At 39.9% G+C, this 26,922-nt stretch overlaps 3 protein-coding genes across 4 annotated transcripts in view; 1 reads left to right on the top strand and 2 right to left on the bottom strand.

Annotated features, from left to right (window-relative positions):
- Window positions 1-167: 167 nt before the first annotated feature.
- duox (dual oxidase) lies at window positions 168-22,257 on the bottom strand. The gene is made up of 36 exons (XM_034685639.1): window positions 22,214-22,257; window positions 21,461-21,559; window positions 20,829-21,025; window positions 20,488-20,608; window positions 20,313-20,396; window positions 20,037-20,201; window positions 18,270-18,457; window positions 17,895-18,096; window positions 16,724-16,890; window positions 16,231-16,294; window positions 15,775-15,871; window positions 15,506-15,596; window positions 14,335-14,437; window positions 14,057-14,229; window positions 13,778-13,953; window positions 13,055-13,173; window positions 12,824-12,961; window positions 12,596-12,709; window positions 11,847-12,049; window positions 11,330-11,515; window positions 10,868-11,093; window positions 9,241-9,334; window positions 8,981-9,156; window positions 8,825-8,894; window positions 8,633-8,671; window positions 7,824-8,002; window positions 7,507-7,737; window positions 4,559-4,658; window positions 4,412-4,461; window positions 4,182-4,309; window positions 3,906-4,059; window positions 3,517-3,749; window positions 3,272-3,430; window positions 3,003-3,158; window positions 1,775-1,903; window positions 168-1,660 (listed from the first exon to the last, which is right to left on the bottom strand). The coding sequence occupies exons 4-36, from the start codon at window positions 20,552-20,554 to the stop codon at window positions 1,538-1,540; spliced, it is 4,584 nt and encodes a 1,527-aa protein (XP_034541530.1). The 5' UTR covers window positions 20,555-20,608; window positions 20,829-21,025; window positions 21,461-21,559; window positions 22,214-22,257; the 3' UTR covers window positions 168-1,537.
- duox2 (dual oxidase 2) lies at window positions 20,205-25,491 on the top strand. 2 transcript variants are annotated; one of them, XM_034685642.1, is made up of 9 exons: window positions 20,205-20,627; window positions 20,993-21,120; window positions 21,414-21,583; window positions 21,755-21,812; window positions 21,906-22,040; window positions 23,042-23,249; window positions 23,343-23,557; window positions 23,660-23,847; window positions 24,194-25,491. In XM_034685642.1, the coding sequence occupies exons 3-9, from the start codon at window positions 21,437-21,439 to the stop codon at window positions 24,203-24,205; spliced, it is 963 nt and encodes a 320-aa protein (XP_034541533.1). In that variant the 5' UTR covers window positions 20,205-20,627; window positions 20,993-21,120; window positions 21,414-21,436; the 3' UTR covers window positions 24,206-25,491. The 2 variants fall into 2 exon arrangements, with proteins under 2 accessions (XP_034541533.1, XP_034541532.1); XM_034685641.1 differs by lacking the exons at window positions 20,205-20,627; window positions 20,993-21,120 and having other exon boundaries at window positions 21,298-21,583.
- The window catches only part of apba2a (amyloid beta (A4) precursor protein-binding, family A, member 2a), a 12,796-nt gene continuing 11,263 nt past the window's right edge, over window positions 25,390-26,922 (bottom strand). The window contains 1 exon segment of the mRNA XM_034685640.1: window positions 25,390-26,277. Coding sequence (XP_034541531.1) covers window positions 26,206-26,277 — 72 coding nt within the window. The 3' untranslated portion in view covers window positions 25,390-26,205.

Below are 26,922 nucleotides of genomic sequence, written 5' to 3'. Positions count from 1 at the left end.
AGAAATGTGACATCAGTTGATCATGGAGGTTTCATTTTATTTATTTTGAAGTATTGCATTTTGACATAAAGTCAAGTGCAGTGCCAGCTGGGTATCCTGCTCTGTAAATTGTATTTGACCTGCATGATATTTATTCAGTAAATTCAATACTCCATGACACCATAAAAAAATGTATCAACTGCATATTTAATCAGCAAATAAACGTGTTCAAGCGGCCGATCTGGGGCTGTGTGACACAATATTTCTGTTAGCTGCGCTCATTGAATGTGACAAAGTAAAAGTAAAACGTCGTTTTTAAGGTGAAATAATGACAAGGATTGGTTCCAAATAATAATCATCATAACATAATAATGCACCAAGAAATAAATGTCTCTCTGTACCTGTTTTTCTGCTTTTGGGGTGAGAAGCTGTCTGGCTTATCACTCAACCAACAAATCAAATTAAGTAGTTTGAAGTAATTCAAGTGTAATGTTTGTCCAAAAGCTAAAAGCAACAGAAGAAGCCAACAGCATAATTTTAAAACATTTTCTGCACAAAACCCCACAGGTCCTTATATAACACAAAGGCGAGCCAACAGACACAACATTCAAAGCTGCTGTAATATCTATGAGCTGGGTATGGCACTTCAAAGAGTTTGTGGGATTGAGGGCACTTCCTGCTGATATTTAAGTGTCACAATTCAGTTGTTAAGACATATTACTTTTTTTCAGACTGTTTACACAAAACAGAAGAACTTATAAATATTAATTCAATCCTCATAGAAGCAGCTGTCTCAAGTTATGTTTAACCCTCCTGTTATGTTTCAGGTGAAATTGACCCTTTTTAAAGTCTATTTTAGGTAATATATGCCTTCCAAACCAGCTAAATGCAGCATAAAAATCTGAGCAGCATGTGACAGAAGATGTGTTGTGTTAATTTATCAACATCACTTGAAACTATTGTATTTATATTTAGGGCTTTCCAATGTAAATTCAAAAAAGTTTTAACATTAATTTTAATGAAAAACGAGTGAGTTATCCTCATGGTACAGTGATCTGTGTGAAATAAAGAACACAATTGCACTAAATATTGATTTAAATGGTTAGTAATGGAGTTAAAAATTTGATTACAAAAATGTGTATTGGGATTTTTTGGGGTTCTGACACTTTTGGATAATTGAATATGCCCTGGGTCAAATTGACCCAGAACTATTATTGCTGTTCCAGAGAAACAAACATAGCAGGAGGGTTAAATAGCAACACAATTTGACTCCACATACATTTTGTATGACATCCTGCACAATTTAACATTTCTCATCCTAGTCTGATTGAAATAAATGTGAGAATAATTAGTATCTTAAAAAAGTAAAAGTGTGCAGAGGAAAAACAATTCCTCTGTTGGCAACAACATTTTACTGCAAGGCACAACATTAAATCAAAACCATTTCAGCTCCATGATTCTCTGTGAAAGAGTATTGATTGATTATTAAAGTACTCAGATTCTCCACCTCAAAGTAGCTCATTGCTTTCGTAACTTGTACTTCTGAGTAGAGTACAGGTTAAAAGTTCTCATAGTGGTGTATAAAATGGGCTTGGTCCCTCTTGTTCATCTGCTGGCAAGCTTTCTCCACATTCTTGGTCAGTCCAGGCGGTCCACAGCTGAATACACCAATCTTAGCCACCTATTTATAAAAACACATTTATAAAATTGATCATTGATTTTGTCCCGGCTGGTCTTGGGGAAATTTTAAGACATGCAAGGAAAGAGGGTTGATGAGGATGAATGATGGACTGACCTTGGGGTGAACTTCCTGCAATGAGCTCAAAAAGGAGACCAGGGGCGGGCGGCCGAAATGAGTGATGGACCGAAGGCCAGTGAAGAGACTACGGTTACACACCTTCTGAAAGTGGCGCTCACACACATACTGTCCATAAGGAACAAAACCATTAGTAAGGCAGGGTTTTCAATGTTACCCAACAGAAACAGTTTTTAAATGGTGATTACCTCTAAGGCAAGGCAAGGCAAAGCTAGGCAAGGCAAAGCAAGGCAAGGCAAGGCAAGGCAAGGCAAGGCAACTATATTTGTAAAGTACATTTCATACACAAGGGCAACTCCATGTGCTTTACATTAAAACATTAAAAGCATTGGTAAAATTCAGACAAGCATAAAAGAATACAATTAAAATGAAAAATATAATAAAACAGAAAAGAAAAGAAAAATTAGAAATATATTAAAAGTAAATTTAAAATTTGCATTTAAAGTGAGTTAAAATAAGCTAAGATAGGAAGACAGTGGCAAATAAAAAATTCTTAGTCTTTGATTTAAAAGAGGTGAGAGTTGGAGCGGACCTGCAGCTTTCAGGGAGTGTGTTCCAGATATGTGGTGCTTAATGACTAAACGCTGCTTCACCATGTTTCCTTCTGACTCTAGGGACTGAAAGCAGACCAGTACCTGATGACCTCAGAGGTCGAGATGGTTCATAAAGTAGCAGCAGATCAGCAATGTAATTTGGGCCTAAACCATTCAGTGCTTTATTAACCATCAGCAGGATTTTAAAGTATATTCTCTGACAGACAGGAAGCCAGTGTAGAGATCTAAGAACTGGAGTGATGTGGTCTACTGTTTTGGTCCTTGTTAGGACTCGAGCAGCAGCATTCTGTATGAGCTGCAGCCGTCTAATGGACTTTTTAGGGAGTCCTGTAAAGACACCGTTACAGTAGTCTAGTCTGCTAAAGATAAATGCATGGACGAGTTTGCCTGCATCCTACTGAGACATAAGTCCTTTAATCCTTGATATATTCTTAAGGTGATAGTAGGCTGACTTTGTAATTGTCTGAATGTGGCTGCTGAAATTAAGCTCTGAGTCTAAGACTACACCAAGGTTTCTGGCTTGGTTTGACCATTTCATCTGTGCAGATTGGAGCTGAGCAGTAACCTAAGACTGCTATGCTAAGTGTGAAGCTAATGCTAGCAGCTACAGCCAGCAGATTTCACACTTTGAAATAGGAAATGTAAAATCTCACCAGCATTGTGGTGCGGAGGTCAAACTTCTCAGCAACCTGAGTGATGTAAATGTGGACTGAGACCAGCTCCTGGGTGTCCATCTCCTCCACCTCCCTGATGATGTCTGATACCCACTCAAACTGACGCTGTGTTCGAGTCACCCAGATGAAGTACACCTTTTCAGTGAGTTAAAGCGAGAGAACATGTATTATAGTGTGAGATTCGTCTGCATCAAAGTGAGGAATTCTAAACAGAATGTGCTAAAGGCTGTTTTGATTTTAAGGAGCACCTTTTTACACTGAAACTTGGACTTGGCGGAGGACTTGAACACAAGGTCTTTGAGGATGGAGGTGAACGGGGTCACTCCTATGCCTCCTCCAACTAGAACAGACACCTCAAAGTCAGTCCACTCCTGGTGGCCCTCACCAAACGGGCCATCTAAGTACAACTGGGGAGAGCGTTTAACAAATATTAGCATCTTAATTAGGAAAAAAAAGATGGAGAAACATTTCCTCAGGGAAAGCTGTAACCCACCTTTGGAAGGGCTCCAAGCTCAAGCACATTTTCCTCAGTGTAGAGCTCTCTGAGCTGGCTCGTCCAGGGCCCCACAGCTCGAATGTGCAGGCTTAGGGTCTCTTCGTGAGGGGCTGATGTCAGTGTGAACGGATGGTACTCATCTGTACCCAACATCAGGCATGCAATACGAACCCACTGGCCAGAACGATACACGAAGCCCTGTGGTCGCTTGAACTCCAGATGTGTCACACCTACAGGTATGAAAGCAAAGAGGAGTGTGAACTCTTATTATGCAGTCTACACACAGACATTGCGTGATCTCAGTTAAGAGGAATGGAAAGGGCTTTTTAATTAGTTAAGACTAAAGTCACTATGTAAGGATTTTTCCTGGGAATGTTAGGTGTTACCGGAAGGCAGCAGTTCAGCTCGAAGCACCGGGATCTCTGACTTCTTCCTGCTCAGGCTGATGAGTTTATCCAGCAGGAAGAGCAGCGCCGGTGGGATTAAGTAGATGTAGAAACGAGGCTCTTGGATGAGGGCGTAGCTGCCGTGAATAACTGTCTGTTAAATGAAAACAAAGCTAGCATCACAGAAGTCATGAATCAGTCTCCAATCATAGCTAATATGTGACTGCAGAGGGTGCAGAAGGCAGTCAGGGAAACTTAAAACAAGGAAGTACTTACTAAAATGTACACAGCAATGTAGAGATAATGTGTGATCCAAAACCCACGAAAACTGATGCGGCGGAAATAATGTGAGGCAAAAACATACATGAATGCAAAAGCGAAAAGAAGTAAGACACCAGTCACTCCTGGGGAAAGGACAAAGCAGGACGAAAAGAAACCAGTTATTCTGATAAAAATGCAAGCACTTTATGTACACATGGAGGTCAAATATCAGCTTTCTTTGATACCTGGGACAGTCTGAAAAAACCACCACGACCACTTCTTTGGAAGTTCAGACCTAAAAGTGAGAGCACAGTGTGAATCAGCGAAAATAACTCTTGCCAAAGTATGCCAAAAATGTGTTAAAACCACCAAACAGATTTCTTGAAGGTTACCCGTTATTGGAGAAGACTTTTGGGAACAGACAGGACAGGATGCTGAGGTCGCTGATGGAGAACATGTAGACGTTGACCACATGGCCCAAAGTATGAACAACTACAGTCAGAAGAGAAAAAGGAGTGAGCTTCTACGAACTAGAGATAGACCGATATGTTTTTTTTTCAGGGCCGATACTGATACCGATTATTAGTAGTCAAGGAGGCCGATAACAGATGTTTGGAGCTGATATTCATTTGCAGTAAAATGGGAAAATATTGGAGTCAAAATTTTGAATAATACAAACTCCAACACTTAACTTTGTTTAAATGCCTTTAAATATATGTTTATTAAACAGCTAATCAGATTTGAAACATGTTAAAGTTTTTTTTTATCTTAGACAATAGACATCTTTGTTTTAAAATTCCATCAAAAAGTGCAGGGAGCTCCCAGGCTCAGCAGCATGTCTTATAAAGTCAAATGAAAACTTAAACAAATAAATAGCTCCCTAAAGTTTTCTACAGTAAATAAAGTTTTCCAAATTTCACTATAAATGAAATGTTAATATTTCACTTATCTTTGTATTAAAGGGGTATTTCAGTTTTTTTGAAGTGGGGTTGTATGAGTTTTATCACTAGTAATTGTAGGGGCCACAACGGATGCTGCTCAGCTCCGAAATGGAACACAAGCTAGTCTACGGTTTCTGCAGACGGTGTCATTTTTGCCACAAGATTTAGCGAATTTTGAAAGATTCCGACCCAAGAAATTAGTTTGGTTTAGGTGTATGCTGTCGGATTTTTAAAAAAGGCCAATGCCGATATGCGTCAAGATGCCGAATATCGGCGACGATAATCGGCCCGGCCGATAATCGGTCCATCCCTACTACGAGCAGGTGAAAACATCCTTGCAGATAAGTATTTATGAGCAGCCAGTGTGGATGAGATATACTACAATTTGGGCAAAAGAAATGTGGCTGATGACAACAGTGAGAACTTATTGTTTATTTAAAAATATGTTAAGTAGAATTTGCCCAAAAGTCAGAAATTCAGTTCAAATAAGTTAATGCACCGGGCTAAAATTTGATTCATCTGGAGATTAATAACTGAATACTTCTCTTATAATGTGTTTGCTTTGTAGGCGTTTACCTTTAAAGCATGGGCACAGAGGAGACAGACCTTCAACCAATCACCTGCTCCTCTCTTTTTATCATGTAACACTATCATGTCTAAATGTCATGTCTACTGTTTGGAAAAGTTGTTCTAGGAAGATTTTTTTTCTGTTTATTTTTCTGTTTGAATTTGCATGTTGAGTATATATGTGTGTATGTAAGTATACACATGTATGTGTTGATTTGAGGGTAAATATGGTGAGTTATTACTTGGGTGTGGTTCTTATTTGCTTGATGATGTTATTGTACGACTGTATGCCGCTTGGTGCTGTCTGTGTGAGATCCTGGAATATTTTTGGTTGACTTTCAGTTAACCAGTCTGAATAATTCTTGGAGGGATGAGTCATGTGTATTACCAAACATGAAAATAAAATATTATTTCATTCATTCATCCCATCTTAAATCATCTTACGCTCTGATTTACAGTTTTTCTCAGTAGCTTTGGTACATTTCTCGAATCATCCTCGACATTTGCAAAACAGTAAGTGCATTTCTCAAAACAATTCGTACAAATAGCAAAACACCATGGATTACCTGCAAAAGCCAGTTTCTTGCTCAAAACCCTTGGTTCATCTCTCAAAAATGGAGCGCCGCCTGCAAACTAGTTCAGGCAGACAACTTGAGCTGTGCTCATTCATACTGACACGTCATCATCCTCCCTATCAGCTGATCTCAACATCCTCTCATCTGGCGGTCTATTTCAGCTGCAAGTCTCCCTGTCTCTGCCTCTGCTTTGCAAGTGCTCCTGTTGTCCTGCTCAGTGCTGTGTGCAAACTCCGTACCCACTTCCTCCCCGCTATCCACCTGCGGGCTCCGAGGGGGGTTAGTCCTATCTCATTACTCCTTAATGTCTGCATTTAAATAATCTACGAGGAGTAATGAGGTTCAGAGCCAATAGGCCAAACACAATACTGTATGCTGCAATAAACTTTATCTTAAGTAAACGTGAGTTGTCTTACTGAAGTAAATATCTGTGTCAATGAACATGTCAGTGCCCTCAGAACGACAAGTCCTTGTGTCATTGTGTAGGGATAAGACAGTCAAAATGCTTAGTCATGTTGTCAATATAACAGTGTACTCTGGAGGGACGTTCTGATATAAACTATGGCTAAAGTTTTGATGACAGTTATTTCAAATTGTAAGTTACACCTTAGTGTATGTGGGAAATTGATTGCAAGAGACTGGACAAGATTCACATTTACGCTTTTACATTGTAACATCGTGCTGTGCTCCGGCTATGTATATATACTTGCCAGTTGATGGTTCATGAGATGCACCTTTGAGCTATTTCAGAAAACTGGTTGATCATTGGTTGATCTAATGCTTCACACATTTCCCTTCATTAGAGAAAGTCAAGATTCACTTCGGAGAAATTTACCAATTTAGGACAGATTTAGAAAAAAAAGTCTGATGGAAATGTACAGAAATATGACTGACATATTCTGACAACATGTTCAACCATTTTACATGTGAAGACTTATGCGATGAACTAATGCCTTAATGTTGTGGAGGGTGAGACTATTCAACAGAGACCCATTATAATACATTTTGATCAACATGACATAAGCACTTGACAATGTAGGAAACAGCAGAGAACTGTACATAATCATTTGCATGGATGTACCAAAGCATTTGCAACTTACTCAAAGAAATGATAAACTGTGTTTTTGATGTGCACAAGTGACATAATGATGTGAAGATTGAACAAATAGTTTTGAGAATTTCAATTCTCATCTGAGAAATGTACCAAAGCGACTGAGAAAAAACTGTAATGTAATGATTTTTCTTTAGTCTGCTAACCTGAAAGTAGGACGGCGGTCATGGCCATGAAGCGGTGGAAATCAATGGCAGCATCAAAGGGGATGTATCGGTTGAGGAAGGTCTCTCGGCACAGTGTGATGAGGTTGCGACAAACAGTGAGGAGCATGTAGGGGAACAGAAAAGAGATGGCAGCTGCAGTGCCACGTGCCACCACGATGCCCACCTCTGAAATCTCAGGTATGCCTGTAGATTCGCTCTGCAAAGCGTAGTCTGAAACAACATGCTTAAAAATGTGATGCTCAAATAAAGAAGGGCTTGTATACACTGATAGGAGTTAGTGAGGAGTTTCTGCTCACAGTAACATCTTTCCAGTGCCACGCCTGCTGTGATGCCATAAACGAAGATGAAGCAGACGATGTGACGTCGGTAATTCTCAATGAAACGCTTGAACTGCTGGACCTTCAGCTGGATTGGGTTCCTGATGTACTGCTCACGCTTTGGTTTCACATAGACATCTGGAGTGTTAACACCTACCCTAAAATATCCAAACAGTCAGACTTAAATTAGTGCATAGATGAATGTTTTGTCAATTTATAAATGAAGTTTCATTGAGACAATTCATAAACTCTGGACCAGGGGTTCCCAAAATTTTCAGCCCACGACCCCCAAAATATAGGTACCAAAGACTCGCGACCCCCACTGTCCCTCAAAGTGATTTAATGTGGCTTCATTTAGCTGGTCTGCAGAAAATGACCCTACCTACATGAGCATGTGGCTGTGTTTCCTGTGCCGTTATGAACTAACCTACTGCTACTGATGCTTTTGATAATTAACTGTTCACTAACCCTAAACTTAGGAGTCATGTGGCAACAAAGAAAGGCAGAAAACTCATTACATTTTCTATTTTACATTACATTTTCTAAAGCTATTATTTCAAGGTTAGCTACTATTTTTGTTCATATTTTTTACTATCAAGGGTAAAATGTAATATTTTTAGATCATTAAAAAATATATTCTAAAAAGACATCTCACGACCCCACATTTGTGTCTGGCTACCCCCCAGAGGGTCCCGACCCACACAAAGGGAACCCCTGCTCTAGACCCCTTCTCATCCTGTATTAAGGAACTCATTTACAGGAGCAGAACGATTAAATAAGGAACAAACTTTTTCCGTCTTCTTAACTCCTGTCCCTCCATTTTGCTGCTGTAAACAAAAAAAATAGGACAATGATCACTAGGGATGTATAAATCAAACGAATATCTGAAAAAGCAACATCATTTTTTTCTTTAAGTGACGAGCAACAGTTGCTGTTTATGATCTGGATGAGTGATGACGGACTGCGTCCTATTTTCTTACAGGCTTCCTGGACAGATGAAGGATACTCTCATGTCTCGACTCAGCCGCTTCTTCCCCTGTTTCTCCATGCCTGCACTCACACACAAACACAGCATATTTATATCAGACAAGGTTAGAGATTTGAAATAGATCTTCTTACACAAAACTTTCTTCAACCTTTGACATTGAGTTGAGCAAACTGCAGCTCCTTCTCATGGTCCCGCAGGAGGAAATGGAAGTCCTCCCATGTGATTTTCTCCTTTTTATCAAAGCCTGCGGCCTGCATCATGGCCTTGATGCCGTCCTCTGCTTGGCTCTTTGACAGAGCGCAGTTTGAGATTTCAATGAAAGACCTGCATCAAAAGAGTCAAGATGAACCAAGTGACATAAAATAAGAACTGATGCAGTAATGAAAGGAAAAAGGAAAATCAGTCAACCTGAGCATCCTGGCAAATTCTTCTTTTGATAGGAAACCAGTTCCTCCGATGTCATGCATGGAGAACAGGAGTTTGGATTTTTCTTCTGGAGACCCTGGTTAAAAACATTGATGCTCAATGATATGTCTGTTTACTTACCTTATATAAACATTAGACATCACTATCATCATCACTCTTTATATCACAGTCTACAACACCTAATAAAACAAAACAGTTATCATTTAATTCATTTATTGCATTAGTTAGAGTCATGATGTGTAATACAACATAAAACTGTACTTTATATGCACGTGTATGATCACAGCAGATCCTTCTTAGTTAGCAACTTTTCACAAAAATAAACTAATTGTTATTAGCAGTGGCTTTTTGACCCTCTCATAAAAAAACATTAAAATATTTTTATATTTTATTATTTTCTGCATAGAATCATCAAAAGCTTTAGCAAATAGTTAAATCATAAATGTTTAAATATTGTTTTATTTGTTATGAAAAATGACAAAGATAAAACATTTCATTTGAAAAAATATGATGTGTCAAACACTAAGAGGAAAATACAACTTAAAAAAGTTAGATTTTTTTTTAGATATTTACAGTTACGACAGTATATCTTAAAAGAATTTAAGAAAAGGGAAACAATTATAGAATGTAATAAAATAATACAGTTAGTCGTGCAGGCATACAGTAGTACCTCTAAATCACTAATTTCAAAACTCTACCAGGGGATTGGAGAAGTAAGAGAAAGTACCACACACCATGTTAAAGAGAGATAGGGAAAAGAATTGAATGATAAAATAACTGAACAGCAATGGGATAACATATGTCAAAACACCTTTTCACTTCTTGTTCTATGTATTGGCGTGAGTTTGGTAGGAAGAATCTTGTCAATATTTCATTACTCCTGAAATGGGAAAAAATTCTGCATCTAGAAGTCGTTCATGTTGGAGGAACTGTGGGAGTGAAGGAGCAGATCACCACCATATTTTTTGGAACTGTCCAAAATTACTACGAATTTGGTTAAATATTTCAAATATTATGAAACAAATTCATGGATTGTCAATTCCATTAACTTTTGTTTTTCTTTACTTGGGTGACCTGCCAGAGGACTTAACAGGAGACACCAAATATCTCTTAAAAATATTTATTATCGCTGCTAAAAAAGAAATCACCCGTAAACGGTTACAGGCAGATCCACCCACATTACAAAATTGGTTTGAAATCATGAAAGAAAATCACGAGATGGAAAAAAATGACTTTCCTGCAAAGATTAAGAAAAGATTTGTAAATTACACTGTGGGAAAAATGGAAACTATATTTTTTGGAATAGAGGATGTGTGTGGTGGCTGCTCCCCTTCTTACTGTTGGAAACATTACTAACCTCCATTTTATTGTACAAAACCTATGACTGTGGAACTTGTCAGAAACTGTGAATATTACAAGTCTGGCAATAATGTTGATGTTTTTGTTGATGTTTTTGTGTTTCCTCTGTCTTTTGTTTGTGCTTAAATTGAAAAAATGGAAATAAAATCTAAGTGAAAAACAAAAGAAAAAATATGATGTTTTTGAGGTTTGAATATACCACACCCAGATACACAAAACAGCTGGAGCCAGTTTGACTCATGCTTTTTACCTTTCATAAAGATGACCATCACATCGAGAAACTCTTGCAAAGAGAGGTAGCCGTTTCCATCTTTATCAGCCAGTGTGAACATGGAGTCCACAAACAAACAGTCAGACTTGAGGCCCAGAGCATCAGCGAACTCTGACGCTGCCAGCTCACACTCCAGAACCTCTTTGGCTTTCTTGCGGGAAACGCCACTCATGTCTCCAGCGTCACGCTTCTGTATCTCCAACACCTGTGCACCAGAGAGAGCGTCACCATCGTGTCATCAGTAATATCAACGTAAACTGAGGTTACTGAATGCTCCACGCTGATGAGGTCACCATCATGAACAACAATTAGCTCTTTTGGCTGGAGGTTGGAGCTTATTCAACCTCAAACAAGCACTGACGATGATTTTGTGGCCGACCTAAAGCTGCTGGCGCTGTTACAGAGCAGAGGATGAGGTAAACGTTCAGAGTCTGACTGTACCTGGGAGAAAGCATGGCGAATGAAAGTTTCCACAATCTGAGCCCTCTGCTCTCTGGTCAAAGCCTCCTTCAGCAGTTCCTCTTCTTTCATCTCCTTCACTCTAATCTCCTGCCTAGTGTCTGTCACCCCAGGGCGCAGATGCTTGACGAATACGGCGCGTTTGCTCTCGTCATCAAAAAACAGCACCTGGATGTGCAAACAGGGAGCGTCAGGAGAAGATTAAGAGGGCTAGAGGGAGATAAAAGTGATGTAGAGCAGGTACATCTGCAGAATCATGCTTGCATCAACGATTGGATGGGGTGAAAAATAAAAGTAAAAGCAAAAGGAGAACGCTGCATGTGCTTAGGCAGCAAACAATCTGAAATGTGAACACAGAATTTGGTTGTAAACGCTGACACAAGGTGCAAGAGCAGCAACACTTATTTTTTAAGTTCTTTCTTACATCTTGGATTGTATCTTTGTCAGATCAGGAACCTGAGGGTACAAACAATCTTCTCTCAAGTTTGCAGCTACTCACCAGGTCGTACTCTTTGGAAACTTTGAGCAGCAAGGCTTTTTGGTGACGGTTGTTGGACAAAAGGACATTCAGGTAGTCCTGGTTGCTGAGATTGATGCAGCGGTGAGCAGACCCAGATCTGTCGAAGACCTGAAGCCTCCTCTTGTCATCAATCTCCACGCTGACAGGATGCAGAGGTTTTTTACGGCTCTGCCACTCATAGGCTGCAAAACAAATAGTTTGTCAGATGTTTAAAATGACTCCAATCAGCTATTAAATCACATACTGTAGTTGCAGCCAATTCCAATCAACAGTAGTTCCATCCATCCATTATCTTGACCGCTTATCCCGTTAGGGGTCACGGGGGGGCTGGAGCCTATCCCAGCTGGCTTCGGGCGGAAGGCAGGGTACACCCTGGACAGGTCGCTAGCCTATCACAGGGCTAACACAGAGAGACAGACGACCATTCAGACCTACGGGCAATTTAGAGTGATCAATTAACCTGGAGAGCATGTTTTTGGACCGTGGGAGGAAGCCGGAGTACCCCAAGAAACCCACGCATGCACGGGGAGAACATGTAAACTCCACACAGAAAGGCACCTGCCCAGCCGGGAATTCGAAATAGGAACCTTCTAGCTGTGAGGCAACAGCGCTACCCACTGCACCAGTGTGCAGGCCTCAACAGTGGTTAATAAGTAAATTGTAAATCCTGGCTCATACAGGGAATATAAAGGAAACAGCAAATAAACTATTGAAAACTGTTTTCTTACCATGGATTCCCAGAGCTGGCTCCTCCGCTCTGTCCCCAACTTTTTTTATTTTCTGGAACTTTCTGTACCTGCGCTTACGGAGATTTGCCACCATACAGGCCACTAGAAAACTAACTGTGAAAGTCAAATAACAAAAGCTTATTATCAGTTTCACAGTAAAACTGCTGATTAGCGCTGTCTGTGTTGTTTTAATGCACAAAGAGATTCATTTGTGGGTGTAATACAGACCAAAAGGGAAGAGGAAGAGAACAATGATGAATATCCCAAAGCCAGCTTTGCTCCCATCAAAGTAATTAAGTGTGGTAGCTTTAGTGCAGGGATGCAGCATTGATGCATTGAGCTGTGTGGGCTGAGGACAGGGGTCACCTGAGGTAACACAGAGGGATTGTTTTGAGCCTATTCTTCAAACATTATGTCATGGATGCAAATCTGAATCAAATATAGAAGGCATGTTTGTACCGTTCATCCAGATGAACGCGTTACTTTGTATATCCGTGGCTTCTGCACTCGATACTGCAATCAGGACATCATGAAAGGTCACATTGCGGATCCTCTTTATCTCTTCATCTGTAAACAAACTGTAAAACACCCCAAAGCATACAACTGTTGTATGATGACTGACACATGTGAAAAGTTATTATCACAATCAGTATTCAAGAGATAGTGAAGAAAGGTTGTAGTCCTCAGAGTCAATGTCTGTATGTCTTTTATCTGCACTCTGCCTCTGCCCTGGCCCTTTATGAGACTTGTATGCTCTGAGTCTACTCATTTAAAGGGCAGGAATCAATGTGAGCACAGATAATGAACAATTCTTGTTAAGCACTCAACCCTTTTTTCACAAGGGACAACACTTGAAGAACTAAGATGATGTTTTTCAGAGCGAAAAATCTGAAAAAATAACTATCTGAGACTTCTGTCAACATAGATCCCCTTTCTCTCACATGATCTGGACACAAAAATGTGTCTGATTTTATTAAATCATTACAGCTGCTTTACAAAAGAGGTAATAGAAATGTAAAGGTATTGGGAGACAGGGTGTGCATACCATTTCTAATGACTGGATACTTTGTAATGCATTATCTTTGTTATACATAATCTTTGCTGAGGTCAGATCAGTCATGCTGTACTCAATGAAAAATATATAAGAGCTGTTTCTGTTTCGTCCTTTAGAGATGAGTTTACCCGTTTTGTTTGTTCTCGAACCAGAAGCGGTCTCCGTTTCTAATGCGTTCAAACTGGTCCAGAATGATGGTGGAGAAAACCGGACCTGGACCATCCAGAGACTCCAGCAGTCCTCCGGGGAACAGCTCCAGTTTTGAGATGTCTCTGTCGTAAAGTTCTGCAACATCCTGTAACAACTGTTCGAGAGGAACGTAAGACATACTTTAATTCACAGTTCAACTTTTCAATCTATCACTCGTCGTTTTAAGGACATTTTACTGATGGGACTGTGCTTTTTACCTGTGGGTTGGTTTTGTTGAGCTCAGGATTTATGTCTCCAAATGTACTAACAGGAGGGAGATCCAGAGCTCCTCTGACCTCAGTGTAGCTACGCAGACCGAAGTCTCTTCCTCTTTGGATGGTCACCGCCACTAGGTCGGTCCTACTGAACCTCATGGGTCCGTACATGAAGTCTGCAGGTTACAAGTTATGACCTTTATTATACGTTTAACTTCTCTTACTTTTCATATTCTGTCTGTAATAAACCTGTTTCTGATGTCAGAGAATAAGTTAAAAACCTCTCAGGTCCTCCACGACAACATGGTCCTCTCTCTCTGCAATCTGGGAAGCCATGCCCATGAGGAGGTCATCTACATCTTGACCTGTCGCCATATTGACTCGCTGAAAAAAAATGACAAATGAAAATCCATAAAATGCACAGCTTTATACGATATGTATAACCTCTCCGGAGGTGAAACCAGAGAGACCATTTAAAATATATGTGCATATTTAAGTCTGAAAGCAGATGTAACCCCAACTAATTCTTGGGAAAGAGAATCTATCACAGCTAGTCTTCCCTTCCTAACTTCACATAGAACCTTTAAAGACCCATGTTTGACAAAACGCAGACCAGACAGGGAAATTAAAAATAACCAAGGATTAATCAGTTTCAGACTTTACAGTCTATGTCAACACATTATTGATTTAAAGCCCACAAAAAACCTTCCCTTTACAGAAATATGCATAGTTATTTAAAATTAAAGGAAGGGCAAGACAAATATTTGTACAAATGGTATGTTATGTCCTCACACAGTGGTTTATGAAAGGCAAGTTGTAGCTGCTGCCAAAGCTTTACCTGTTACTAAAGCCATACATCAGCTGTCCTCAAGAACTTTCGCTCTATCTCCATAAATAAACAATAGTATTTAATGTGACTTGGCTGCCTGATCTTGTTTTCAAAAATACACAGGGTCATACTTGTAATAACTAGGGTTGTAAAGGGGTGGAAAGTTTCCAGTAAATTTCCATGGGAAGTTAAGCTGGGGAATTTTAGAAAAATATTCCAAATTGGAAACTTTCCATGGGAATTTATGGGAATTAACTGGGAATTGAGGGTAAATGAATGGAAAGGTATCATATCCAAGCCAAAATATTTGTTTTGTTATAAGCAGACATCCATCCAAAATAGAAATCATCTGTGCATTTGATGGAGGAATGCATAGTGCATGCAGGGGGCGTGGTCTCAATAGCCCTGCAGTAAGCAGTGTGCTATGTGCATGTGATTGAGGAATAGCAGAGATATCCAACTGTACTTGCATGAAATCTGGTTGTTTTAGTCAGGATTATGCTAAAATATATTTTCCTAAACTATATTTAAGTTCCCTATTAAGAGCCAACCTTCAATTAGTAAATTCCTGGTTTATTGTAAAATACCTTCTCACGCTTGATATCATTAATATTATGACATACCTGACGTTTCCAAAAGCTGTCACAAAGACGCAGTGCTGGAGAGAAGCTGCCGTCTGCATTTACAATCTCACGAAATTGGCAGGTTCTGTTCCTGTGGGGTAAAGAATAGAATGTTAGATTCCTATGAGCTGTTACGTTCTCTGTTTTAGATGACATCTAACACTGTTTACAGTAGCACTAGATCACACAACATCACACTTAGCTAAAGCCCTGTAAACACACCTTCTGCTATTTTTCCCATTATGCCAAGGGGTAAATATGAACAATACCTCATGTAAACACCAGGTGGTGCCATAGTGACACCAAATCTCACAGCAGTAGCCTCAAACTCCGGAGAGATCCCTGGATCGACAAACTTCTGGTAACCTGCATGCAAATACATTTTGAGTATTATGCAAGACCATGGAGCAGGACATTGAATAGACTACAGAAAACTGTCCTCAAACACCCTTTAGAAATGATCCAAACAGCCAAAGTGAGGACAAAAAAGCACCATTCTTGAGAAAAAGAAAAGTGATTAGTGTGATCTTGCTCATCTGACCATAGAGTTTTGACTTTCTTCATCTGCGGCTGCTCTGTCAGCAGAGAAAGGAGACTCATGGTTGATGCTTTGCTGACGGAGCACATACTTGTCAACGATAGCTCACCTCACCACGGCTTGTGGTCACTAGTGCATTACCTGTTCTCCTCCAGTTGTACGCACACGCACTCTGGATGATCCTTACCTGGATAAGGAGGAAGCTTTTTGTCTCCAAGATATCCAGGCAGCCATTCGTAGAGAGCGATATTCTGTGAGGTCAAACATGAGACAAAAAGGTTGTTGTATGCACACTAAGACTGCAAACAAGACATTTTAGATAATATATCATGCATGCAGAGTGTGTCTTGACTCCTGTATGTGTTTATACCAGATTTTATAATTGTATAGTTGAGTTTCAGACTTCATATGACCAAAAATGTTCATTTGTTGGAAATATCTGGTTAATGCTCCCTGTAAATTGGAATAAAACAGGTTATTAACATGTGTGTGCAATGTTGTTAAGAACAGCTGCCACAGAGACAGATTAAACTACTCAGACAACTTAGAAATCATATGTTTGACAACTTTCATCCAAAAAAATCAAGACCTCCTAGTGTTCATGCTGCTCTTTCTTTCACACTGTAAATTAAATCAGCACCTGTGCAGTGAGAGGATTACACCAAGACTTTTCCATCTACCTGGAATGTGGCCACGACGGTCTTCCTGGCGTTTTGAAACAGCATTTCGTCTGACCACTCTGGGTGCTCCTCCTGCAGTTTGGTGGCGACATAATTGTGGTAGCGAAACCAGATAATCCCCTCTGCTGCCGTGAACAAGTTCTCATTGGCCCAGGCATTGCCCAACACTGGGGTCATAAGATGACACAAATCACAGTGAATACTGCCAATCCAACTCGTGTATTAGCATCACTATAGCTACACAGCAACAAACAGAGAATAGGTGTATTGGTAAAGTCTTTTAAATAAAGGTTATGTATTACATTTAAACACTCATTGTGTTAATTAATAAAGGTGTTGACCACTAATGAAGTGATGATTCTGTTATGTTTTCAAGGATGCGACATAAGTGTTACATCCTCCCCCTCCACCTCCGCCTCCACCTCAGATAATAACTACATTCCTTCAACAACACAAGCAACAAAACGCTGTATTTATGACACCTGTATGGCATCCTCTTTCCTATAGAAGAGGGGATTACCTATGGTTAGCATGACAAGCCGTTGACACAATAATAAATGAGTCACAACACACGACAGGCAGGGCCCCTTTGGACTCACCCTAATTGAGGTGAAATACTATTTGCAAGAAATGTTTGCTGCTTGTTGTTATTTATTTGGGCCTCTTGCAATATGGATTACATTGCTGTTGCCTAATAGAGTTTAAAAACATGTCAGATGCTTGGTTGTTTACATGTATAACTCAGCCAAACACAAAATAATCCAGTTTTACCTTAAGGAAAATCTTTGTTTACAGACCATTCTAATGTGGGGTGGTGGATTTGGGGATTTATTATGAGTGATCCCAGCTAGTTTGTGATGCTTAAGATGGATTATTATGAACAACAAAACAGCCATTTAACTTGGAAAGAGTCATTATCTTGAGCTTTGTGGGTGATAGTGACATTAAAATAAATATCACTGAGCTGAACTGCTCTGGGTTGAGCCAAAGCTAATAAATCTCAAATAAATCACAGATAACTATCCAGATGTACGCACTCCAGGTAAGGAGGAAAGACAGTATTATTGTGTGTTTCAGTGAATTGAAGATTAGGAGAAATCAGCTTAGGAAACTTTACCACAACTATTACCTCTGCAGGCTAGATCAGAAGCAAGAACAAAAACTGTCTCACCATAAAGACCATTTGGTCCATTTTCTCCTGTTGTTGGGTCAGCAGCACTCCACATGAAACTGTGCTCTGTGCCCTGAGTGGGCATGTTCCATTCAGAGCCAGAAGCCAAGAGCCCTCCAGAGAAGCTTCTGAGGGAGTCACACCAGGACGTGGATGGGCCGTAGATGGAGCTACCGTCTATCCATGCTGTCACCAAGTTCACCTGCATGCATTGTATCAAATAATTGCACTTCATGAATTGGAAAATGTAGGCTAACATGATTTACTATGACCTCCAGAACTTATTGTGTTCTTAACCTGCTGTATAATGTTGGACTACATTTGTAGCATTATCATATCATTTTTTCCACATTAATCAAGGTCATCAATAAGCACCTGTCTCCGAGGGTTACCAGGACTCTGGCCAGACTCTTTCTCCCACATCATTCTCTGGAAAGGCAGCAGGACTTCTCCAGTGGCAGTTGGGTCAAAAACAGGGTCACCCTTTGGGACTGGGATGTTCATAAACTCAGGGGGACACCCAGGGGATCTTGTGTCAAATATTTCAAAAGCAACATGGTAACCTGAGAAGAGGAATACATTACCCCAATTTTTTTTACACTGATCAATAAATTTAAAAAATATATAGTGGTACATTGTTAAAGCTGCTGTTGGTAGTTGTGATATAAACATCAGTTCTGAGAGATTTCCAATGTCAACACTACCCATCCACTCTGCTGTCGTAACCCCGCCCACATTGTTTGATACCAAGGCAATTGAAAACACAGAGATTTCGCCTTAATCTCAAATTACTTCACTTACAGATGAGTACCGATCAGTGTTGCCAATTTAGCAATTTTGTCGCGATATTGAGCGATTTTTCAGATCGCTCTAGTGACTCTTTTTCAAAAAAGCGACAAGAGACAAATCTAGCAACTTTTTCTGCTTTTAAACATAGACTGTATAAAATATGGACGGAGTATCCGTGACGCCACCCATCTGTTTCTGAAGAGCTGTTTTGAAGCCAATCGGCAGCGGCAGCCATATTGCTTCTGTCTAGCCAGTGTGACGTAAAGGGGCGGAGTTTGAGCCTCCTAGCCAACAGCTGCAGTGTTTCCACAGGCAGCTGTGCCTCTCATTGGAAGACTAGTAATCTCAATATCTTCGAAATTGCCGCATTAGAAAAAAATTCACCCCCCTCACAGTGAGAGCACATCGAGAAATGAGCTATTCAGACTACACTCGTCTTTTGTACCAGGCTGTAAACATGTTTATTTCTGCTGCAAAGATCGTCTTTTTCCCATTCATGTGTATGTGACTTCCAGTACTTCCGGAGCCAGCCTCAAGCGGATCCTTGATGAACTGCAGCTTTTAACACTTCCGTATTGACTCATATTTTTAGACCAGAGGTTGCAGCTTGGTTTTAAATTAAGACTTTTTGAGACTGATGTGAAAGCATATATCTTTCTTACTCTCCTCAACGAGCAGTGGATGCTGCTGTGAGTCCCTCCTAGGCTGCAGTCAGAGCAGGCAGTGTTCATCCCTCAGCATTCAGACTGCAAATGTATCACACATGTATGGAGACACCGCTGGCTTATCCCGCCTACTGTCTCTTTTTGGTCCATTTCGTTTGTTAATGTAGATTGTATACAATAAAAATGTAGGAAATGTTAAGGTTGAAAAATGTCATGTTTTACTTTCATTTGTTGTAGGCTCCTAAGTGTACTTATAAACAGATTTAAGGTGTTTTTACTCTGTTTCTGTCTCTCCCTCAATGTTACACGTCCCTCCTGCAGCGTCCAGTATAATTTAAATTATGCAAATTAAGTGATGACGTCTTTAGGGACATTTAGCGACTCTTAGGACAGCCAATAGCTGCTTTCCTCACTGAGGAGTTGGCAACACTGGTACTGCTTGGTATTATGACCTTTTCTCCAAACCCAGAAAAAAAGTACAGTACACATCATTCCTAACAACAGCAGCTTTAAGATAATGACTAGATTAATTAATAAAATATCATTTTTACTATTTCTAAAGTTACCCACGTACTCATGGCCAAATACTGGCCTTAAAATGTAACTTATGACGCACCTTTATTTTGGTAAAGTGAGGAGAATTGAATAACTTTTGAAACTTCAGAGCAACAATTTTCTGTGCATTTACCAAAGAACACAGAGAGCACGGTCTGGTTTCGTGTTGAAGGGAGACCGGAGGGTCCAGCAGTCAGCAGTCTGCTAAGCCCGCGTGGGTTCGGCAGCAGCGGTTCCTGGACCGGTTGGTAGACCCCGTCCCAGTACTGCGCGGGCACGATGCGCACAAGGTGTGAACCTGCGCAAGCACAAACCAAACACAGCACGGTGAGCGGTGAGCTACCTGTACCTGTACCTGTACCTGACTGAGACTCTAGTCCTGAAGCTACTGCACACTTTAGAAACTTACCGACAGCTCCGCGTCTTGGGTTTCCCAAACTGTTGTACCAGCCATCAAAACGAGGAACTTCCCAGTTTCTTTCACCGCATGAACCTGTCCAATCAATACACGTTGAGCGGAGATAAGCGTTTCTTTCAGCGTGTTTTTCACTGAGGAATATGAAGAACAACTGCAGACTACTTACGTTCACAGACACAGAGTACCAAGCCAACCACTGCACAGATACTCCAAGCCCGTTTACGTAAATCCATTGAAGCGAGAGATGTTCCTCAGTTCAGTCAGCAACCAAGAGGAGTGAAGGACCTCTGAAAAGATAAGCTGAAGGTAACTAACTTCAATTTATTCCATTCCCATGCAATATACTTGATTTAAAAGGGACTAGAAATAAAAGTAAGGGAGGCTTATCCTGCCTGCCTATCTCTTTGAATGAACAGAACAACTTACTCTTCCTTTAGCTCTGCAGACCTCCACAGACTGCCCTGTTTCCTTATTGCTGTATTATAAGAGAAAATGGCATAGACTTACCTACTGTAGAGTCTGAAATGTTGCAAGAGGACACCTGTCCAGGTGAGGGATGGGGCAACAGTAAAGCCAGTATGAGTTTCACAGCTTATCCCAAAATGTGTGTGATCTGTGTTGCCCAAACAGGAATGGTCATTATCTCTGGATCACACCCACTTTCTCCACAGCATTCATGTCACTACATCCTCCTCCTCAGTGACCTGAGGAGAGACAGTGGTATAAAAGAAGGGTTTGAGTACTCAACATCCACACTTCAAGTCAGGTGTTCCTCAGTCTGCATCTTACAAATTTGCAGGTAGGAGAGACATTTTGCTTTTGTACTATCTTTCTGTTATTTTGATTGATTTATTTGCAATTAATGATTCCGTTCAAACTATTCCGATACAATTTACTTTAACAACACCTTTGGGCATTTATTTCTTTGCATTACAAATTCACAGGTTGGATGCTATCACATAAGTAAGGCATTGTTACGTTTACCAATGTCCCATCCCTTATCAGGTGTAAGGAACACAAGCCTCTATCTCTGCATCTGGAGGAAACTGAGAACCCTGCCACTAACACTGTCTTCTCTGTCACACTGTCTAGTCTCGGCTAGATCCGGAGCTAGGATGACTTTCTACGTTGACATTTACCCATTCTACACTCCACAAAGGTCCTCCTTCATCTTCAGCGGCCGCTTGCTCACTGTTATTCTGGTCTTCCTCATGTTAGCAGTCAGTCTGCTTCTTATCCTACCAGGGATAAGAGGGAAGTCGGTGAGTGCAGATGTTCAGATAAACTATTACTCACTGCAACATGATTGCAGTCTCGTTCTGCACTTGTTTGGATGGTTTCTGAAAGTGGTTAATAACTAAATGCTCTTTCTAATTGTCTTTACACTTTTCTCATTCAGTACATCTGTAATCAGATTCTTCTCTTCCTGTCAGAGGCTGTTCTGGATGTTTAGAATAATCATCAGCTTGTTCATAGGTGTGGTGATAGTGGGTGAGTTTTTTGCTTTTATCCTAATTGGTGAATAAATCATAGATTTTCATTTTCCTGGTACATTATTAACCCTTTTTGTTTTCTCCACTGCAGCACTGAACTTCACATGCGACTGGGCTGAGGCCAAAATGACCACAAATTCCACCTATAAGTCTTTCAGCAATGCTGTGGTTAATGCTGACATCGGCTTACACGTGGGACTGTACGGCATTAATGTCACACTAAAGGGTGAGTCACTAATACTGCTGAGATGTTTACTTTTCTGGGGAATGCACTTTTATACCGTCTGAATGTTTAAACAACGTAGATCCTGCATTGAGATGTTTGCTTACAAGTCTAATTAAATATTCCTGCAATTTCCGTCATCAAAAGTAGAAACACAGCTCTTAAAAATTACATACATTCTACTAAGGTTGCAGAATTTTCAAAGTTGGAAACTTTCCATGGGAATTAACAGGAATAAATCATGAATTTACTAAATTGAAGGTTGGCTCTTAATAGGGAACTTAAATATAGTGGGGGAAAATATATTTCAGCATACTCCTGACTAAAACAACCAGATTTCATTAAAGTACAGTTGAATATTTCCGCTATTCCTCAATCACATGCACATAGCACACTGCTTACTGCAGGGCTATTGAGACCACGCCCCCTACATGCACTGTGCATTCCTCCATCACATGCACAGATGATTTCTAGAATCCTGCAGAGGCTAAGTTTGAGAAGCTTGAGGGAAGATGCTTTTTTATTTGCATGTTGAATGGGACTTTTGTTGGAGGGAGAGGGGCTCTTTTCATTTAGCATTTTGAATGGGACTTTGTTGGGATTGAATTTTTGTTAATTTTTGAATGGGGTCGGGGGATGAGTAATATTTAACTCAACATTCATGTTTTTGTTCTTCAGTGAAATAATTGATTTAACACTTGATAAAGTGTTAAATCAAGTCTACTTACAAATAAATCTGTTTTAATTTTATTATTTTGGATGGATGTCTGCTTATAACAAAGCAAATATGAATGCTTGGATATGATACCTTTCCATTATATTATACTCAATTCACAAGTTAATTCCCATATATTCCCATAATTCCCATGGAAAGTTTCCAATTTGGAATATTTCCAAAATTCCCTAGCTTAACTTCCCATAGAAATTTACTGGAAACTTTCTGGAAATTTACCGGAAATGCTCCACCCCTTTGCAACCCTACATTCTACCCCTTTTTCTCGTAGGGAATCCTGTCATACAGCTGAATGAGACCATTGACTACAATGAGATGTTTAGCTGGCATGACACAATCGAAGACGAGTATCAGGAAGCTCTGGAGAAAGGTCTACCCAACCCCATCCTGTACATCGCTGAGAAATTCACTCCAGGCAGCCCATGCAGACTCATCTATCAGTATAAATACTCCGGAAGATACGCTTCTGCAACCCTCTGGTAACATAATATATTTACAGATCAACCTTGTATTTGTATAAAAGCTCTTTGAGAAAATAAAAGCTGAACATTTTTGGTTGCATATTTTCACAGGACTGCATTTTGCAGCTGGTTGCTCGCCAATATCCTCTTCTCCATGCCAGTTGTTCTTTACGCCGGATACATGATGATAGCCACTGCAGCTTTCATCTTCTTCTCCATGGCTTCTTTCTCCACCATCAGGAACGTGCCACAGTGTGTTTTCTCCATAGGAACTGACTCCTTTGAAACTGAGTACAGTCATTCGTTCTGGCTGGCCCTGGCTACAGGTAAAGAGAGGAAGCTGTACCCTTTATATTCTGCATTTAAACTGACATGGAAAGCCCTTCCTGCAAAAGGAGGTGATTTGTACTGACATGAATGATTTGCAGGTTTGCTGTGCACCATTATCGGGATTCTCGTGGTGATACTCAATTTTATGATGCCGGAGAAGATGAAAGAGGCTTTCAGTGTTGGGGTGGACAGTTATGAAGATGAGGATGCTTCTTATGGAGAGGGGTACCTGAATACAGTTTTCCTTGATGGAGTGAAGAGTTTACCGCTGACATCGAAAACGAGGGTAAGCATGTGAGACCGGGGGCATGACTCCTCCTTTAACACTATTAGCATTTGCATTAGACATTCATTTATAAGCAGCAGCAGTGAGCAATGTATTGTCCTTACATGACTTTGAGAAAAACTTGACTTTGCTATACATTTACTGCTGCATAATACATAAAGCATTCTACTTTGGACTTGGACTAATGCAGTATTAATAAAGAATACATGAGGAAACTCAAATTAATCACTCCTATAGCTTCCAGCACAGCATACTTTCAGATGATCGTTTTTTATTCCTGTGACAATAAGAGAGTTATTTCCATGTATGCCACTCACTTACTGATGTTTTTGTTTCTCTGTTTCAGGGAAATTTATGAGCCATCTGAGTTTGCCTCAAGAAGCTTCTCCAGCCAATACTTGAAGACAGTGTTTCTGAATGTGTTACCATTTGGGTGCTTTTATTCAACACCACTTTTGAATGATCCATTTGAGCCTTTGGAGTGTTACGTTACCGTAAATCACTAAATGTAAATAGTGTTTGTAAATATCATTGACACAATGCTGTAGTTGTAAGTACTATTATATAGTACTGTGTGGGATCCATACAATGTGTATTATACTAGAGCTGAACGATATATCGTTATCGTATCAATATCGGGATATGAACATTCAAGATAATAATTTCGCAAAATCAACGATATCAACAAGATTTTCCCCGCTCGCCCTGCATGTACACTTGCCCTTACATGTACAGCTAAGGCCAGCCAACCACAAACCTCATTTCATGCTTGCCGTTGATTAACAGCTGAAGCCAGCCAATGAAAAACATCAGAGGGAGGGCGCAAGGGGGACAGAGACACACACTCACACATACACTACACACAGCTGGGAAACAAAAAGAGAAACATGAGTGCGGAAGATAAGGCCGGTGCAGAATCTGCACATTCGACGGATTTAGTGGCAAAAAATAAGTTATCCTCCATTATATGGAAGAATTTTGGATTCAAAAAAGAGGATCTAAACCAGAGCGAGGCATTGTGCAGGCCCTGCTTGGCAAAAATTGAGATGAAGCAAGGCAGCCCAACAAACATGTTCACCACCTGAAACAACACCACTGTGTACTACATGAAGAGTGTATTGCAATGAAAGAAACAGCAGTGTTGATGACTGACAGAGTTCTCATCAATAAAACTGCTGTTTCCACATCCTTTTGTATTATGATGTTTTTATTTTTCTGAGAAATGCTTAGTTTTCACTGAACCCATAGTCATATCATATCGATATCGAGATATCTGACATAAATATCGAGATATGAAATTTTGTCCATATCGTCCAGCCCTAGTATATACACTGAACTAAAGGTCACTGTTAAACTCTTCTGTTAGAGATGAAAGATGAGAGAAAACTTTTCCTTTCTATTGATTACTTTGTTTGACACCCTCTCCAGGATGCATGCACTCTGCCATGACAACAAAACATTGTTTAATGTGTGGTTTCTGAGCAGTGTCTCTGGTTGATGTCGATTAAAGACATTGCAATAAATGTAAAAACAGGAGAAGAGTGATGTAAAATCAATGCTTGTTTAATACTATTAATTCACCCTATATCCTGTACTGCATGTCTTGTGTGTATTTTTTCTCTCAAAATAAAGAAAAAACAAGGATTGAGCTGTGAGATGGTATTCTTACTGTGTTACAACATTACATTCATTCAGTAATGTGTGTTTTGATACATTCTTGTACTGTACGCTTCAGTAAAGGTAATGATCCCCCATACTGCATGTCTTTGAAAAGTAGGTGTCTTTGGCCTTCAGCATCCCCATAATACACATAGTTTAGTGCTTTTTACAGCATATTATTAACTTCTTTTTAATACTTAATGTAATAGATTAGATTATCATGTCAGATTGATAATTAATCCCTGGTCAATAATTCTTCATAATAACATGCATATACTGTAGGAGTAATATGGCCTTTCCAACCAAGTCCTTGAGTAATCCAAAGTATTTACAGTAGATACATTTTTTAACTCCATACACATTATAAAAATGACTAAATAAAAAATAAATGTACTAATTTATCTCTTCATAAGAAAATAATCATGACCTTAAAGCTACTTCTCTTCAACACCAGACACTCACGTACAGTACTACAGACAGAGTATTCACATTGTAAGGCCATTATGACAATGTAATTCAAGATAAAACCTGAAAATGAGAACTGGATGTTCTTGACAGCACTGCAACAAGAGGCCAAAAAAAAAAATGATAGAAAAATAAATTATCCTAGTCCCCACTGAGCCAACTGTCCATCATCTGTCAAACACCTCCACATAGCCAGACATGCAGAACTACAGTGGGCTGATCCATGCAGGGTCTCTAGATGTAGATAGGCGTCTCCTGTCCTGTCAGCAGTCTGAACATCACAGCAGGCATCGTCTTCATGTTGATCTGAGAGACAGAGATGAGAGAGCAGTGGGGGATAATTACACTGTCAACTGAAGAGACCATTTAAAGGCGGCAGGGTCGTAATCACATTACTTGAATCCAGGCCTGATTTATACCCACATGTGCCACCTTGGAGACAGAACAGACTGTGCCTACATTACTGGCAAGTAACCTTTATCGCTGTAATGGAAATACATAAGGGGAGGATCAAAATCACTATCAATCAATCAATCAGACTTTATCTATGAAGCCCTTTTCATACAATGATATTGTAACACAAAGTTCTGTACAAAAAAATAAAAAATAAAAAGATCCCCATCCTAATCCCAACCCAGCCCCGACCCCAAGACCCACCGACAATCCTAAGATGAAGAACAAAATATATATCATATATTGACTATATATCAAAAGCAGTACATGGGTTAAAGAAGCAGACCCACAATGGTTGGGAAAAAACACTGAAGAGACCATTTAAAGGGCCAGGGTCGTAATCACATTACTTGAATCCAGGCCTGAATTATACCCACATGTGCAACCTTGGAGACAGAACAGACTGTGCCTACATTACTGGCAAGTAGCCTTTATCGCTGTAATGGAAATACATAAGGGCAGGATCAAAATCACTATATATCAATAGCAGTACATAGG

Source organism: Notolabrus celidotus, chromosome 6 (assembly GCF_009762535.1).
Source record: "Notolabrus celidotus isolate fNotCel1 chromosome 6, fNotCel1.pri, whole genome shotgun sequence".
Classification (NCBI taxonomy): domain Eukaryota; kingdom Metazoa; phylum Chordata; class Actinopteri; order Labriformes; family Labridae; genus Notolabrus; species Notolabrus celidotus.
This window is presented reverse-complemented; position numbering and strand designations above follow the sequence as displayed.